The sequence below is a fragment of the Gracilinanus agilis genome, chromosome 3 (assembly GCF_016433145.1).
Source record: "Gracilinanus agilis isolate LMUSP501 chromosome 3, AgileGrace, whole genome shotgun sequence".
In the NCBI taxonomy this organism is placed as follows: domain Eukaryota; kingdom Metazoa; phylum Chordata; class Mammalia; order Didelphimorphia; family Didelphidae; genus Gracilinanus; species Gracilinanus agilis.
This window is the reverse complement of record NC_058132.1, coordinates 128966361-128985609: the sequence shown is the minus strand read 5'-3', so window position 1 is coordinate 128985609 and position 19249 is coordinate 128966361. Positions and strand designations below refer to the sequence as shown.

The following is a 19249-nucleotide window of genomic DNA, read 5'->3' as shown; positions in this document are numbered from 1 at the left end:
AGTGGTGAGCTCCCCCCATCAATAGAGGTTTTCAGATATGACTAGTTTTTTGAGATATTGCCACAAATGACCCCATCTCAGAAGTGAGTTAGACTAGATGACTTCTGAGATCCCTTCTAATAATCAGATTCTATAACTATAAAATTCAAAATGTAAAATAAACATGGTCTCCCTGCTTTCTTTCAACCGACCCTTGGGATTATTGCTTTTGTCTGTTCTTTGCAAAGGATGATGAGTTACTTTTACTGCTCAACTAATTTAAGGTATAGAATTGTAGAAGTGGATAGGACCATACAGATCACTGGGTGCAACCGATTTGTTTGAAAGAGAAGGAAATTGAGACCTAGAGAAGGTAAGTAATGTAGTGCAGAGGTGCAATCAACCCTGCAAAAAGCTAACTGCAGAATTTCTGGCAGTTAAGAAGGTTTAGAACCCTGACGAAGGGCAGTTGATCCTGGAGACTTGGACAGAGTGGAAGGGCCAACTGAGCTCAGTTTTGGGGCTGAAACCTGGCCTTGAATCTGTGCCTTTTCTCTTGAGATTTTGTAGCCTAGCTAATTCCTCTGGATCTCCCTGACCTTCCCTATCTCAATCCCCATTTCCCTTCCTAATTTCCTGTGGGTTCTGGGAGAAGGGTGGATTTGAGTGGTAGCAATCAAACTTTGAAGACTTGGGTTTTCCCCATACTCAAGTAGGGCTTATCCTTGATACAAATTATCTCCTGACTCATTGTGTGTAACTTCCCTAACCTTAAAGGCAACAAAACTGCCTGGGGCTGAGTGAGAGCAGGCTCTTGCTCAGTTTGCCCCATTCCTGTGTCCCTTCTCCACCTGGAGCTTCTCCCTAGGTGGTTGTTAGAGAAACCTTGTATCCCTCTGTCCTTTATAATCAACCCTGAAACTTAATAAACCCGGGTGTCATTTAATTAAACCTTTTGCTAAATCATTGGTTGAACGATAAAAGAGGGAGAAGGAGAGAAAGGAATAGTTTCTCTTTGGGTCCTCAGGGGAGCTGGAGGCATCCATCTTGGAGGAAGTGGTGATCTCTATACTTCCTCTGAGAAGCCGATCTATTTCACAGACAGGGAAGAGCCTTGAGACTGTGTGAACCTGAGAAACTGACTAGAAAGCCCTCTAGTTAGTTTCAAACCATTTCTGGCTGGCCCCAACCTTTGTCTATAAAAGTGCCCTTCCTACCTGAAGGGGTTCAGCCTGTTTCCCTTCAGTGTCCTCTGTCTCAAGCCTGTGCACCCAGTCTGTGTCTCCCTGTTGCAGCTGCCTGTCCATCTACCTCATCCTCTCCCCTTGCCGCTCATTATACTTCATCATCTTATATTTCCCCAAACTCAGTCATTCCCTTACATCTCCTATCACCTCAATTTACTACCTCTACCATTGTGCCCTCCTTTCCCTCTTACTGACTTAGGGACCCACAAACCCCATCTACTTGCATTATTCCCTTATTACAATAATAAATACATACATATACCCAAGGCTGTACCACATGTGAGCACAGACCAGCTAAGAATCCTGGGCTTCTGACTCTCAGCCCATTTCCTTGTCACCTCACCCCAGTTTATCATTGCCACGCTTCAGTTCATCTTCAGCAGTTGCTTGGATACCTAAGGTTGCCCATTTAAAATATTATTTGTAAAAATAGGTTCCTCCCTCACAGATTTCTTATGAAGCTTAGAATGTGCTTCTCCCTTCTCTAAATTAGGGATAAAAGTCCAATCCTGGCACAATATCTGGTTTTTGAATGCTTGTTGATTGATTAAGTAAATGTCAAGATTAATAGTGCCTTACCCTAGTATACTGCTTTACAAAACACTTTCACCAACATCATGTCATTTGAATCTCATGATAGCTGTATAAGTTTGGAAGGGCAGGTCTTATTTTTATTATCTATATTTTATACAGAAAGAACCTGAATCCCAGAAATGATGTGACTCACCCAAAGTTCCAATGCCCAAAGGTAAAGGAATAGGGACTCAAAGGCAAGTCTTCTAATTTCCAGATTAAGGCATTTTCCTCTACAATCAGAAATTCCTCTTGTGTTTAAGAGATTGAATTCTGTTCATCCTTTCAATGTTGCTATTAAATGTTCCCCTCAGCAAAAAGAGCCTCATAAGAGTTTAGGGTTTTTTCCTACGTTTAGAGCTAGTAATTTTATGTCAGCTCCCCTTTTCAGCCTGAGGAATATGTTTGCTACACAGAACAAGGTTTGTAGAGGGCCTTTACTACAAGGACACATTAGGATTTAGCTATTGGCAAGTATTTGTTGAATGTCTAGGTAAACTGCAAGATAGAGAACTCTCTGAGGCACAGTCATTAAGCATAGAGGGAAAGACAACTAAAGCTTATATGTTTTGATCTTCCCAATGTCTAATACTTAGTTCTGCAATAATGGTAACAGAAATATAAGATGCTTTGGCTATCCCTGAGCAGGTAGGTGGCACACTGGATAGAGCACTGGGCTTGGAAACAAGAAGCCTCATCTTCTTGAGTTTAAATCTGGCCTCAGATACTTAATAGCTGTGTGTCCCTGAGCAAGTCATTTAACCCTGTTTGCCTCAGTTTTCTCTTCTGTAAAAATGACCTGGAGAAGGAAAAAGCAAATCCACCCCCCCCTTCCAGGATCTTGACAAGGAAAACCAAAAATGAGGTCACAAAGAGTCAGACACAACTGAAATGACTGAACAACCACAAATGACTACCCCTACTCTAAAAGTTGCCCACAGTTTAATTGAGGAGATAAGACTATAGGCCCTAAAGGAATCTTAGCAGAGCTCTTTTTTCTTATGAAATCAGATCTAGGTTTTCAGTCATCTCATATCTAAGGAAGAGAGATATGAAAAGTTTTGCTGAATTCCTAAAGGACCCCTTCCACATTGCCCAGCTGGGGACTATTTTCTGTAAGATGGACTACTAGGAAGAACACCATAGAGCATATCTTGAAGGAAATGGATACAGTTAACCTGAAGAAGGAAATATTTAGGGAACAAAGGTATATATCCTGTCTACACGTAGTTATTTTGCACATCATCTCTCTCATTAGACTGTGAGCTCCTTGACAACAGGAAGTTTCCATTGCCTATAGAGGTCCAGCTCTATATATCCAGGGATACTAAGTAGCGTTTAATGGCGTTGGATTGAAATAGTACAGAAATAGAGCATTGAGAACAGTCAGACTAATGGTTAACTCATAACTGCTCCAACTTGCCATGGAGTCTTGAGTTTAATATATACTGATTTCACACAAAGAGCACAGAGAAGGAATTACAGCTGTGTAGGGGTTTGTAAAGTTGAAAAGACCTTGTACCCCTTTAAACTACATTACCCAAACTCCCTTTCACCACACCCATAATTCCTTAAGCCTTTTCCTATTGGTCATTAATTTTCCCAGGCAGTATTGAAATGGGGGTTTTTGCGTGGTCATGGGGGTCTTTGGCACCGGAGGTGGCATAGTGAAGGGTGAGTTAGGACTCTTTCCCATGTTTTAATAAATCCTTATAAATATCATACTTTGGAGGCATTGAATATTAATTTTAAAACTTACAGTTTATAAAGTTTACAAAAACCCATTAGAGGCCTCAAAGTAGAAAGATAGGTCCAGGATCTAAGGCCAAATTCCAGCTGCTCATTAGCAGAAGGCCAATTCTGGGAGCAGTAACTACATTCCATAGATATCCTAAATAAATTGAGTCTTGTACTCTTGATTTACAGGATGGCACCTGGTCAGATAAAGTCTTGTCTAGCTTTGTCCGGTTCTGACCTTGACTATCTAAGTAATATTTTTTAGAGTTCAGGCTTCTTAATTATCAAGGAGAGAAATTGTTAACTTTGTAACTGTTGGTTTGCTAAGGACTCAAAGCTTTGCAATGAGAATATATAATGTTATTAAGAAAAGGTGTGGATCTGAAAAGGAGTCAAAAGAGGAGTCTCGGGATTTTTGTTTTTTTTTTACCTTAGATGACCCATTCTGTCTGCGTCCTGACATGCAGTGCAGAAAAAATCATACACACAGTTTTACTTGACGATGATTTTGTAATGGGATCCAGATAAAATATCTGTTACAGACTCTATTTTTCTAAATGACTTCCAATTAGCCTCCTGGAAGGGTCAAATTGTTTTTTGGATTAGCCAACCTGCTGGTACCAGAGCTTTTCAGGGCTCAGGTTACCAGGACCAAACACAAAGACTGCCTCAGCCTGGATTGGTCATGTAGGGAATCCAAATAAAAGGCCCTATCATGACCCTATTTCTCCAATTGGCCTTCCACAATTGCCTTTCTTTGCATTCCCAGCACAGTGCCTGGCACATAGTAGAGACTGAATAGATAAAATGTTAATCAACTGACTAAGTGACCATTTAGGTAATTATCATGGGAAACTGATTTCAACACAGTAGTCATATATTTGAGCCCACATCTGGTGCTTAGTTTGCTAACAGAATAGTCAGGAACAATGAGTTAAATAGCTAATTCTTTAGCTGAGATGAACATCTAAGTAAATAATAAAGAAAAGTCAAGTAATAATATAGTTTTAAGCACCACAACACAAATGAGAATACTTTCACATAGTCTCTCATGTTGATTGGTGGGGAAGGATTGGGACCTCCTCTCTGAGAAAATCCCTCATATACTCTAAGGTGAGAAGGGCATGGCATTGACATCACTGCTGTCTGTTAAACTAGAGCTGGAAGATTCTCCTATCTGAATCCTCATGACTCCTAGTATCCCACTATGCCTCCCACTGCAGCTTGTCTGGAGTCCATTCACTCCTTTGCAAGTTTTTCTCCTCCCAATATCTGAACACTTTCAAGGCTTGGAAACTCACCACCCTACTCTCCTTTCTACCATACTTCATTTTCATGACTATCATCTATTGAAGATCTGCTTCTGCTGCAGCTGAGACTCCCCCTCACTTCTGCACGAGGCCACTGACAATTCTGGGAAGTGTCCATCATGCTTTTGGAGTGAAACTGCCAGAACTAGCATATTTAGTCAACAGGTATGCCAGATAACCTCATACCTTCCTAAGTAAAAGAAAAAAGGGTTGTTCAGGCAGTTGTGAGACCTCACTGACTTGCCTTTCTCAGGCCTTATTCCTAGCTGAGTAAAGGCAACTCAATTCTATTCATCTATTATCCAAGTGAGAGTGAGGGCAATATGCCTTCCACATGGTCAGTACTTGCTATGGGTTTTTTGGGGCTGGGAACAAATGTCCACACTCCATTTGCCTCTTCAATTTCTATCATGCTTTTGAAAACTAGAGACTGGCCATGAAAATTGCCTTGAAGCTCTAATAAGCATAAGAAGGATAATAAAAATAGTGGATATTAAAAGGGCAAGAGCTGGCAGACCCTACCAACATTCCTGTCAGCACAGCAAATCCCATTCTACCCTTAAATAGCCTCCCACTCCAATCCAAAATTTTCAGTCCCTGCAAATGACATCAGGTACACCAGTGCAGATATAACACTTACTAAGCAGCTAGATGATACAAAAGATAGAAATGATAAACTTTGAGCCAGCTAGACCTGAGTTGAAATCTAAATTCAAACATTTATCAGCCCTATAGTCTTCAGTAAATCATTTAACCTTTGCTGCCTTTTTTTCCTCTTCTATAAAAAGAGGGAAATAATGGCAGCTACCTCCTAGTTTTGTTGTGAGGATAAAATAGGATTATATTTATAAAACATTCTGCAAACTTTAAAGCTATATATCAAAGCTAGATCCTAATATTGTTATTTTAGTCATAATTAATTATCCAAGACATATATGGCACACGCAAATTAGAATTGCTCAGTATAGCAAACACATAAATCATATATGAATACATAGTGTTACATATTAAAATTTCATACAATAACCCAAGTATGGAGGTCAGATATAAATGCAAAGTATAAAACATCATATAGCAAAATTAAATGTGGTAGACCAAACAAAGGTTGTATTTGGTGGCATGACTCAGACTCATCTCCTGTTTGTTTAGGCTCAGTGTTGGAATGAAATTAAACACCTGTAGGTTTTTAACAATTAACAAAAGGAAGTTATTTAGCTATAGTTCTGAAAAATTTTCAACTAGGATAATGTAACACTTATTTTGGTTAGACGCAGCCCCTATCGCAACCATGTGGGTAACTGATTAACCCAGCAGGGTATGATGATTTAACAGGGTCTTGGGATACCTGCCAAGGCTGAAGGATGTCAAATATGGCCACTATGGCTAGCCACCAGGACTGCGAATATACTCATGTTAAAAAGAGTGAGAGTACAAGTCAGCTGTTTCATGGAACAAATGTATAAGATATGATCACCTTCAGCTGAAAAAAACTAGTCTTCAAGTTAGAAGACTTGGTCCCAGATCCACTATTAATTAACTGTAGAACCACGGATAAGGCATTAAATCATTCAGTTTCCTCATGTATAAAATGAGATTAATGGTTTTGGGACTTACCTATCAGAGGTTTTGTGAGTACCTACAAAATCATGTAAATGCAATATTTTATAAATGATTTATTATATTTTTAACTATTTAGATCAGAGAATTTTTTTAAAACCATCTATAAGGGAGCAGCTAGGTAGCTCAGTGGAGAGAGCATCAGGCCTGGAGTCAAGAGGATCTGGGTTCAAATTTGACCTCAGACACTTCCTAGATGTGTGACTCTGGCTGAGTCAATTAACCCTATTTGCCTAGCCCTTGCCCTTCTGTCTTAGAGTCTCTAGGACAGAAAGTAAGGGTTCTAAAAAATTTTTTATTAAAACTATCCATAAGAGACTGGAGGCTCTCTTTGTATTCAAGAGCTAGAAATTATTTCTATTTATTGCCCCTCAGCTCAAGAAATTTGTTGAATGTTTTTAAGTTATATGTCATTTTGCTTCAGTGAATACAAATTGATAAATGTCAGTCAGGGAGCCCTATTCCTGGTGATATTCAGTCAGCAAGAGTGAGCACATAGTGGCAAACAAATCCATAGAACTGTTACTGAGAAAATGTGGGAAAAACTTCCCTGGATACCACAGAACATAGACTTTCAGTCAACATCCTGTATAAAATGTTTCATTTGATGGCTCTAGTCCTATGACTGAGGTAATTACCTCACTTCATGCATCCACAAACTCTTCTTTGATCCTGATGCAAAAAACAGCTAGGTGGTACATTTGAGCTTGGAGTCAGGAAGAGCTGAGTTCAAATTTTGCCTCAGACAGTATATGAGCATGGGCAAGGCCTGAGTTTCAGCCTGAGGTTCCTTGTCTGCAAAATGGGAATAATAATGTCATCTTCCTCACATGGCTGCTGTAAGGTTTCAAATGAAAGAACATAAAAAGCTCTACAAAAATTATTAGAAGTGACAAGATAAAAATAAATGAAATAATATGGAGTTTTAAATTTTAGGAGAAAGACAGTCTTTTCTTTAGTTATTTATATTATTTTTAGAATCCAGTAATATAAGGGGAGGATCAAAGAGAGGCAAAGTTCCTTCTCTCATTTATAAAACATTCCTATTCCAAAGCTCTTTGTAATCACATAGCTCTGTGATGTAGGACAATATTAGCACTTTCTTTATGCTAGAAAAGAAAATAATAAGTGAATATTTAGGATGACTTGGGATTTTTTTTAGCTCTGTGGACTTGGTGAGGTCCTGGGGGTTTGATGAGAAATTGAACAATGAAGATAAATCACAAGTTGGTTCATTAGACACCAGAAGGGGAAAGTATTAGAAATTCAGAACAATTGAAATTGGTCCAGGTAGCCTGCCTATCAGTGCAATACCCTGGCAACACAGAAAACTGCTGGGGTTTTATATAACTTCAGAAGTTTCACACCTTGTGCTGGCATAAATTGAGAAGAATTGTAGATCAAAGACAGGGGAAATATGATCGCGTACTTTTCTAGACTAATTTCAAGAAAATACTTGAACATCAGTCTAATGAGCTTCAGACCAGTTGGCTGGCTAGAAGCACCAGAGCAAGGTGATGGAAGGCTTAAAAACATTAGCCAAATAACTTGAGCTGAGGGATACTGACTACAAAGAATGTCTAGCCTTTAAATTCAGGCACAAACCCTTTGAGAGGACTCCAATAAATCCCTTATATAGTCATCAAGCAAACACTGAACATTTATCCCTGTATTAGGTGCAGAGTACAAAGACATTACTAGTAGTGATTTCACCTTAGATGAGGGGTGGAGAAGTAGGATGAGATGAGGGTCACCTAAGATATGGCATGAAAGGGAGAAGTGCACCCTGGGATGCTGTGAGATTTCTCTAGGGCTGAAAGTGCGACTTTCAAAGGAAAAGAGTATGCCACCTGCTAACAGACGTGGTACTTGACAGGGGAGGAATCATTTCAGTGGATGAAGCTAGAGGAGGCTGCCATCACTGTCAAAGTCAGAGAAGATGAGAGGTTTCCCTTCCTCTAAAACTGCTGTCACTACCCCGTAATTTTCCACCCTAGGCAACCAAAAAGCATTTGTTTAGTACTTCCAAAGTGTCACATACTAGGCTAAGTACTGGGATATAAACGAAATTTTAAAATAAATCCTTGCCCTCAAGGAGTTTTAGTGTTTTACATATAACTTGGTACATACAAAATACAGAGTAGATGGAAGAAAAGGTTAAAGAGACTGTATAGTATTAGCAACTAGGTTTGGGGTGGGGGTAGGGGACCAGGAAAGGTTTCCTTCAGTCTGGGCCATTCAAGCTGAGTACAGAAGGAAGCCAGAAATTCTAAGAGAGAGAGATGAAAAGGAAGAGCATTCCAAGGATAGGGGGAAACCAATGCAAAAGTATGGAGACAGGAAATAATTTTTAGGTGCCAAGAATAACAAGTGGGCAAGTATTATAGAGTTGTAGAGTAATGCTTAACAAAGACTAGGAAAACAGGAACAGACTCGATTGGGAAGAGATTAAAGTGACAAAGGAGTTTCTTTTTTATTTCAGAGAAAACTATTGGGGTTTACTGAGTAGGAGAGTGACATGGTTAAACCCGATCTTTAGGAAAACTACTATAGCCACTGTATGGAAGATGGAATGGAATCGAAGAGGTTTTAGGCAGGAGTCCAAGTGAAAGACTATTATAATGATCCAGATTTGAGGTTGAAATTAAAAAGTAGTTGAGGGATTGGGGGAGGGGAGAAGGAAGGTCTGTGAGAGATATAGAAAAAGAAATTATGACACCAGCCACACAGGCAAAGTAGCAGGAAGTAGAGCAGCCCAGCTCCAGAGATCTAGAAAATTCAACAATCTTTATCCTGATCAAGAAATCAAAAGGAAAATTCACAGTGAGTCATTTTCCCATCCCAGATTAGCATTGGAAAACAGATAGAAGTTGTAGACTGTGGAGTACATCTAGACAAGAGAGCACCATGACTCTTCCAGCATGAAACAATAAACAGGGACTTGAACTGTGCACTAGGGCAAGAAGATGTTTCATATTCAGCATGGATAATGTCAGATGTGTTATAAACAAAAGGGGGGTCCAAAGGAGATATAGATATATAGTGATGTGAATGTATCTATCTATATTCTCCCTAGCTGCAGATGATGGAGTAACACCAACCCCTATCACCCTTGATAGTTGTTACAATTTCCCCTTTCCTCTAACAGTTGCCCAGGGAGGACCCCCAAGAGGTTAAATGGATGTGTGACCTTTTCAGGTCCAACTTGGGGTTGGATAGATTAATATAGGGCTTTGATTTGCCTTGGGTTATGTTTGGTATCTGGCTGCATTGACTCCCTCCCCAAGGGTCATGATATAAAGACCATTCAGGAAGGTACTTGTTAAACTCTCTTTATCTATAATCAGGGAAAGGATAAACAGGACAAGGATTGGGGATTGAAGACTCTATCAACCTAATATCTATAACTAGTTGACAATCAGGACTGGAGGCTATTGATCTAGTAGAAGCTGGAGCTTTATTCTCCACTACAGCTCTGGCCCAGCCTGGCCACAGCCAAGCCAGAGAACAGGGACTGCTATTGATGCAGCTGTGTTGGTGATCTTATTCTCTCAGCTTTCTCACTACCAGTGTTTGGTGATGCATTAGCTCTCACAGTCTTCAGGAAATATTCAGATTCTTCCTACCCTATTCTTCATAGACCTCCCTGCCTTCCTTCACCACCCACTCAGAGATTTCCCAGTCTGGAGACCTAGAGAGACCTAGAGACCTAGAAAGACCAGAGAGACCTAGAAAGACCCCCTCCAAGTGGCTGTCAGGGGTATTTATACTGTCAGGCCAACCCACGTTTGCCCCTGGCTCACAGCACCTGGAAACATTCCATGTCTTCCAACTGCCTTCCCTGTCATTCAAGGTGGCATCCATCATTTCCCAGGTTATGAATATAACAGATGGCACAAAGATCAGGAACAGTCAGCTAAGAGCTCTGTCTCTCATACTCTAGAGCTGGAAACTGAGTAAGAAATATGTGCCAAAGAGTGATGGAAGCTGGTAAGGATCTGCTGCAGGCCTGATGCTGAGTATGGAACAACTAGCAGGACTCTGACACATGAAGTGAATTTTCAGATCTAGCCCTCAGCCTTCAATGAAGCTTTTGGTAGGATAACTAGGGCAGGGAGCTCAGACCAAAGTGAAATCTGTTTCTGTTGCTCTGAAACTGCAGGTCCTTCCAGATAGCTGGCAGTGAATTGGAACAAGAACAGTCTTCTTGAACTCCAACCAGTAGACAGTCCATAATTATTTGCCCAAATGCAAAACTAGGTCAAGAGCTTGAAAAGCTGAGATGAGAAGGGCAGGAATCTAAGATAACTTTAGATACAATCAGAACTTACAGATCCAGAGCCTGAACCTTCCATATTATTCTTGAATATTGTAAACACTCAATACCCTAAGGAAGTAGCAACAAGATACAAAAGAAAAGAAAATAAGTTCAAGAAAGGCTCAGACATTTCCTCCAGAAGAGCATAGATCTGGCTCTCATACAAAGACCTAATTCAAGCAGGCCATAAGAATAAATAACCTCCCCTCTTTCCCAAAAAAGAACCACATAAAAATAGCTATTGCAATGACAAGGTCACCCAAGAAAGAAATGCAGAGGAGAGTGATTCTAAAACAAACAAAGCCTCAAAAAATAACTTGGACACAAGTCCAACAAAATTTCTGGATGAATTTAAGGACGATGTTTTGTTATGGTTTTTTTTAAAGAGTGGGATGATTTTATAAATGATAGAAAGGTAGAGGAAAAGATGGAAAAAGAAATGAGAATTTTGGTGGAAAGACTTGGAAATAGAATTAAAACCTTCGCACAAGACGTACAAAAACCTTACCCAAGAAACAGATTCCTTGAAAATTAGAATGTACCCAACACAATTTCATGAATCCAAGAGACAAGAAATCCTAAAACAAATCAAAAGGCTAAAAAAAAAGAAGAAGATGTAATGTATCTCATATAAAAATAACTAAAATAAAAAACATAATAGGGATAATTTAAAAATCATTTGACTACCTTAAAGTTATGTGCAATAAACAAAAATCTAGCAATCATATTTCAGGAAATCATGAAAGAAAATTGCACAGTTCTCTTAAAACCAGAGGACAAAGTGAAAATAGAAAGAATCTACTACCCATTTCCTAAAAGAAACCTTAAAATGAAAATTTCTAGGAAGAGCCAAAATACAGAGTTTCTAGGTCAAAGAAAAAAATACCATGAGCATCCATAAAGAGAGAATTCAAATATGAAGGAGCCACGGTAAAGATTTGATAGGATTTAATAGACATCAATTAAAGGAAAAGAGAGCCTGGAATATGAAATTCCAAAATGCACCCAAAAAATACTTAAATATGAAGCAATTAGGAAATCTCCTCCTAAGAATGATGCATAAACAGCCTTACAAAATTTTGGAGCAGCAGAGCCAACAAAAAATCAGAGGAAGACATTTTTTTTCCTGTCTAAGACAACTTAACAGTTTTATGAGAGAGGTCTTTAACACTAGAGAGGGTACAGGTCTAGAGCACAGCAGGAGCATTTGAAGACAACTGCAAGAGTCAAGAGATAGTTAGGGGGTTGGACAACTGCTTAGAAAGAGATTATAAGGGATCTTGTGTTGTAGGTGCAGTTGGCACTGATTAGCAATTCTATTGCACAAAAGCAATTCTGGGTCATAGTTCTAGAACAGAGAGTAGTGTGGTTGAAGTCAAACAGGGTACCTTCCTGAATAAAGAACAGAGTGCAAACCAGGAAGGAAGTAGCCATACTTCTCCCAATAGCATCTTAGAAGCTCCAAAAACTTTCAGGTCTCCAGAATTGGGTCTGAAAACAACAGCACAAAAAAACCTGAAGCTTGGAACAGTGCCTCCCTACCCCAGGTAAGCAGAGTCCAACATTAACATGAAGTTCAAGGTGAAGAAATAGGTTGGGAAAATGAGCAAACAACAACCACAAAAAACTTGACTGTAAAAAGCTACTGCAGTGGCAAGAAGGACCAAGACATAAATTTAGAAGAAGCCAAAAGTGTGAAAATATCTATGAAGAAGGCCTCAAAGAATAATGCTAACTGGCCAATGCTAAAAGGCCAACAAGAATTCCTAAAAGAGCTAACGACAGATGATCACAACTACAAAACACTCTTTATACAAATAAAGTTAGACCTAAACAATTAAAAAAGTATTCATTGCTCATATGTAGGCTGTCAGTATAATAAAATTAACAATTCTTCCTAAATTAATTTACTTATTCACTGCCACACCAATTAGACTACCAAAAATTATTTTGGAGAGCTAGCCTAATCGAAGAGCATCCCCTTATTTTCCAATTTTTGCCACCACAAGGAGCATGGCTATAAATATTTTTGCACCTAAATATTTTTCCTTATTAACTCTTTGGGGTACAGACCCAGCAGTATTATGGCTGGGTCAAAGGGCAGCAGCCATTTAAATCCCTTTGGACATAGTTCCAAATTGCCTTCCAGAATGGCTGGATCAATTCACAACTCCACAGCAATGCATTAGTGTCCCAATTTTACCATATCGCCTCCAACAAATATTACTTTCCTTTGCTGTCATATTGCCCAGTCTGTTAGGTGATTTGCATTTCTCTAATTATAAGAGATTTAGAACACTTAAAGATCCAAGCTTTTGGAAGAACTCACTATTTAACAAAAACTTCTGGGGTTACATTTCTCCAATACATAGATAACTGACTCAAATTTATATGACTGCAAGGCATTCCTCAATTGACAAATGGTCAAAGAATATGAACAAGCAATTCTCAGATGTAGAAAATAATGTCTTTACTTATATGGGGGGAAAATGCTCCATATCACTATTGATTAGAAAAGTGCAAATTAAAACAATTTTGATGGACCACATCACATGATCAGACTGTTTAACATGACAAAAAAAAAAGAAAATGACAAATGTTGGAGGGGATGTGGAAAACTGGGACACTAATACATTGTTGGCTGAACTGATATAATGATTCTGGAGGGCAATCTGGAACCATGCCCAAAGGGTCATCAAACTGTGCTTCTTACCCTTTGACGTAGCAATACCACTACTAGTCCTGATCCTGAAGAGATTAAAGATAAGGGTAAAGAATCTACCTGTACAAAAATAGTTATAGTATTTATAGCAGCTCTTTTTATGGTTGGAAAGAACTGAAAACCAAAGGGATATCCATCAATTCAGAAATGGTTGAACAAGTTGTGGCCTATGCTTGTAATGGAATACTATTATGCCATAAGAAATGACAAACAAGATCACAAAAAAACCTGGAAAGACGTATATGAAGTGATAAAAAGTGTTGTACATGGTAATAACAATAATGTATGATGATCAATTGTGAATGATTTAACTATTATCAATAAGGCAAAGATCCAGGACAACCCCAAGGGATTTATGACAAAAAAAGGGATCTCTTCTGCTATAGAAGAAACAAAGTCCAAATTCAGATTGAAATGTCATTGAAGTTGAAACTGAAAATTGAAATACTATTCTTTATTTCCTACATGAATTTTTCTCTAATGTAAGCAATGTATTTTGTTTCACAATCTGTTGAACATGGAAATACGCATTATATGATCATATATGTACAACCTATATCCTCCCACCTTATGGATAAGAAAGGATGGGTGAGAGGGAAAGAGAGAGCATAGATTTCAAAATGAATATTAAAAATTGTGTCTACATGTAATCTGGAAAAAATATTTTAAAAGAGATGTGTGGTAGAGAGTGGAAATGGGAAAAGAAATGAAAGTGATGTGAGAAAATTATGATCCAGAAGGCAAAATAGAAATGGAAAGAATCCACTGATCACCTTCTGAAAGAGATACCCAAATTAAAACTCCAAGGAATGTTATAGACAAATTCCAGAGCTCTTGGGCCAAGGATAAACTACTAAAATCAACCAGAAAGAAACAATTCATATATCATGGAGCCACAATCAGTATCATGCAAGATATAGAAGCTTCCAGATTAAAGGAGCAGAGGGCTTAGAATATGATAATATTTCAAAAGACAAAGGAGCTAAGATTACAACCAAGAATGATATGCCCAGCAAAACTAATGATGATCTTTTGTCGAAAAAAAATGGATATTTAATAAAATAAGAGACTTACAAGTATCTCTGATGAAAAGACCAGAACTGAATAGAAAATATGACATTCAAAAGAAGACTCAAAATAGACATAAAAAGATAAACGTGAAAGAGTGATCATAAGGGAGTCAATGGAGTTAAACTGTTTATATTCCTATATGGGACGAACATAAGAGGGTGTCAGGTAATGCTTGAAACTCACTCTTATCTGAATTGGTTCAAAGAGGGAAGAATATATATACACACTGATATGATCATAGAAATCTGCCTTACCTAAACAGAAACACAGAAGAGGAAGTGGATAAAAGATATATGAAGGAGATTATAAGGGAGAGGGCAGATTGAGGGAGGCAGTGATTGGAAGCAAGACAAACTTTTGAAGAAGGACAGGATAAAAAGAGAGAGAAGGATAAACAGAAGAAAATAGGATAAAGTGAAATGCAGTTAGTTATCCTATATATATATATATATATATAAATGGAGTGAACTAATCCATAGAATGGAAACAAATAGAAGAATGGATTGGAAACCAAAATCCAACAATATATTGCATACAAGAAACACACATGGGACAGAAAAACATTCAAAGTTGAAATGAAGGGCTGGAGCTGACTCTATTATGCTTCAGCTGAAGTGAAGAGGACAGGTTGGCAATCATGATCTCAAACAATGAGAAAGCAAAATTAGGCCTAATCAAAAGAGATAATCAGGGAAACTATATTTTGCAAAATATATTATACAAAAAAATTACATAGATCATGAAGCAATATAAAAAATTTACAAGTTTATCTGATAAAGGTCTCATTTCTCAAATTAATAGGGAACAAAGTCAAATTAATAAAAATATTTATAATAGCTCTTTTTGTAGTAGCAAAGAATTGGAAATTGAGGGATTATCCAGCAATTAAGTATGACTGAACAAGTTTTGTGATATAATTGTGATGTAATTTAATTGTGCTGTAAGAAATGGAGAGCAGGATGATCTTGGATAAATATGGAAAGGGTCTGGAGTCAGGAAGATCTGAGTTAAAATCTGGCCTCATATACTTACTAGCTATGTGACTCTGGGTAAGTCACTTAACCTTGTTTGCCTTAGTTTCCTCATCTGTAAAATGAGCTGGAGAAATAAATGGCAAAACATTCCAGTATTTCTGCCAAGAAGACCCCAAATTGGGTCATAAGAAGTCTGAAACCACTGAAAGACAAAAAAATGTCATTAAAAAGAAAAAGGACAAAATATGAAAGCCAAATTTGAAACAAATGAAGAATTAACAAGAGAAAATATTAGAAACGATTTTCCTCAATTTCATGTCAATAAAAGACAATCTAAATTAAATGTATTAGTACAATATGATACATATAAACTGCCCAGATCAACAGAACAAGAAATAGGGGGCCTAAATAGCCCAATATTAGAAACTGAGCTCATTTTCTCAGTTGAGCAAGCCATAAATATAATCCCAAAGACTGACTTCCAAGAGAATTATATCAAACATTCAATGAATAATTAATACCAATATGGCTAAACTGGGGGAAAATAGCTAAAGGGTCTTAATTTTTTTCTATGATTCAAATATAGTCTTGATATCATAACCATAAAAACAGAAAGAGAAAACAATAGACCAATATCCCTAATGAAAACTGAAATGAAACTTCTAAACAAAATATTATCAAATTAACTACAATATATCTAAAAGATGATATATTATGTTCAGGTTGGATTTATGCCAAAAATGAAGGACTTATTCAATAGTGGGACAACTATCAATATGTCAGTAAAAAGAACTAAAAAAATTCTACAGATTCAGAAATAGCTTTTGGAAAGGTAGAACTCCCATTCCTGTTTTAAAATACACCAATAAACATTGGAATAAATGAAACTTTCCTTAATTGATATGTAGCCACTACCTAAAACCCAGAATCAGCATAATATTTGAGAGATAAGCTGGGGGACCCTTACAATAACATAAAAAATAAAGCAAAAATGTCTATTATCACTATTGCTATTTTATATGGTTTTAGAAATTGCTAACTCAAGAGCAGTAAAATAAAAGCTACCAAAAAAAAGAAATTTAGGAAATAAACACAGGCAAAGAGAAAACAAAGCAATCACTTTTTGCAGATGTTATGATTGTGTACTCAGAGAGCTCTAAAAAAAAACTAAAATTAATTGAAACAATCAATCATTTTAGCAGAGCTGCAGAATATAAAATGAATCCACATTTCTGTATATTACCAACATATTTCAGTAGGAGTAGATTGAAAGGGAAATTCCATTTAAAACAACTACAACATATATAAAATACTTGGGAGTCTACTAACCAAGATACATATAGAAATTTTGTAAATATAAACATAAAACATTCTTTAAACAAATATAGATTGGAATACTTGGAGAAATATTAATTGCTCATAGTTAGGACAAGGCAATAAAACAAAAATGACAATATTACAGAAATTAATTTACTTAACAAATGAATGTACTTATTCAGTGTCATAGCAATCAAAACAGCAAAGGATTACTTTATAGAACTAGAAAAATAATAATGCAGTTTTCATCTGGAGGAATAAAAGATCAAGGATCTCAAGGGCAATAATTTTCTTAAAGAGAGCTAGATATCAAACTATACCACAAAGCAGTAATCATCAAAATGATATGGCCCTGGTTAAGAAATAAAGAATTTGCTCTGTTGAACATACTATGTACAAAGTGTACAAAAGCAAACAAATTCAATAAAGTCTTTTTGAAAGCTTGATATTTTTTGATAAAACTCAAACCTCAGCTACTAAAGTGAGAAACAAGTCTCTGTCAAAGACTGCTCACAAAACTGTAAAGTGATCTGCCAGAAACTAGGTATAACCTATCATCTCCAACCATGTACCAAAATAAGCTTCATATGAATACATGATTTAGATATAAAGTATGATATTAAAAAAAATTAGAATAAGGAAAATCACTTCTTCTCTGTATATAGATTCATGACCAACAAAAGGATAGAGCGGATCACAGAAAACAAAATAGACAATTTTGATTTTATAAAATTTTAAAGTTTTTTATACACACACCTATGTAATAAAAACTAGAAAGGAATCAGTCTGGGGTGGGGGGTAATGGGGGGTGAGGAATCATTGCAATAAATTTCTCTGATGAACATCATATTTCCAAAATATATAAAAACTGGTGAAAATTTATAAGAATAAGAGTCATTCCCCAAATGATAACTAGTCAAAGGATATGAGTAGTGTAAGATTGGGTCAGATTGGCAATGATTGGTAATGGAGTCAGAGCTAAGGATGAGGCTATCCTAGCAAGGGGGAGAGGTGTGAGGGAATAGAATTCTTTCTCCTCCCCCTCCTGAGGCAGTTACAGCAGAAGGAATAACAGTTTTAACAGAATCCCTTTTAGATCAGGAATGGAGGCTATTTAGGCTTGATTATCCCAGGGCTAAATTAGTTGACAGATAGGAAATAATCCCACTGAGATTAGCAATTTCCACAGTTAAAAGATTATTCCCCAAAGCCTAAAATGGATAAAGATCCAGGATGTCTTCAAAACTACAGTCTTGCTCTCTAGACAACAGCTGGGTTCAGTGCTTGCCTGGATGGAGATTTTGCCTAGGTAACGTATGGGATTGGTTGGTAAGGTCTAAAATATAACTTCACACTGACTCATAAACTTAACAAGGAAAGGGATTTATTAATTTCAGGAAAACAGGGGAAGGAGGGAAGTTTAGGATTAAGGGTAAGGAAAGCTATCTAATGTCTTCAGGAAACTTGTTAGATATAGCATTCCCCAGAGGGGAATGTTTTTAAAAAACTTAACTTCTAATTCCCTCACAAACTAACTTTTCTCTTAATCTGGCGTTATCAAATTTAAGATGATGAAGGTAATCTTGATTGAGGTCTATTTAAATTAGAGATTAACTGAGATACTTCAGGAGAGGTATTTTCTGGTGCAAACAGACTTAAACAGGCAAAAAGCCTGGTTTAGTCTGTATAAGGTTAACAGCAAAGTAACACCCTGCTCTCTGAGGTCAGAGATGAGGTAACAAAAAGAGAAGCAAACCTCCCTCTCTCCCAGCCACCCTTGATACCCCAAAGAGTGTCTTACAAGCTAGGTGTCCTGGCTTTTTATACCCACATTCTTAACTGCCCCAACTGCCCCCTCTCCTGGAGTTCTGGGGGGTACTGTGGAATTCTGTGAGGTAGTTTCACCCCACTTAAGATCATGGATGTTACAGTAGGCAGTTTTCAGAGAGAGAAATCCAAGCTATCAAAAGGTATATGAAAAAAAAATGTTCCACATCATTAATGATGACAAAAATATAAAATTGGAAAGTAACTCTGAGGTTCACCTCACACTCATCAGATTGGTAAAGTTGACCAAAAAATAAAATGGGAAATATTGGAGAGGCAATGGAATTTAATGCACTATTAGTGGAACTTGAATTAGTCCAGCCTCTGGGTTCAAATCTGGCCTCAGACACTTACCTGGGAAAGTCATTTAACCTAAGTTGCCTCAACTCTGAAGTGGGGATGATAACAGCACCTACCTCAAAGGGTTGTTATGAGGATCAAATGAAATATTATATGTAAATCATTTAGCACAATGCCTAGATCACAGGTGATACTTGACTATTCCACTCCTTCCCGTATTTTATATTTTAGATTAAATTTGTTTTTCCCTCTTTTTG

The 19249-nt window shown here is 37.4% G+C and overlaps 1 protein-coding gene across 1 annotated transcript in view; it reads left to right on the top strand.

Moving 5' to 3' along the window:
• The first annotated feature begins 3436 nt into the window (after positions 1-3436).
• LOC123241257 (regulatory factor X associated protein) overlaps positions 3437-19249 on the top strand; it is a 77421-nt gene continuing 61608 nt past the window's right edge. The window contains 2 exon segments of the mRNA XM_044668954.1: positions 3437-3473; positions 4909-5011. Coding sequence (XP_044524889.1) covers positions 3437-3473; positions 4909-5011 — 140 coding nt within the window.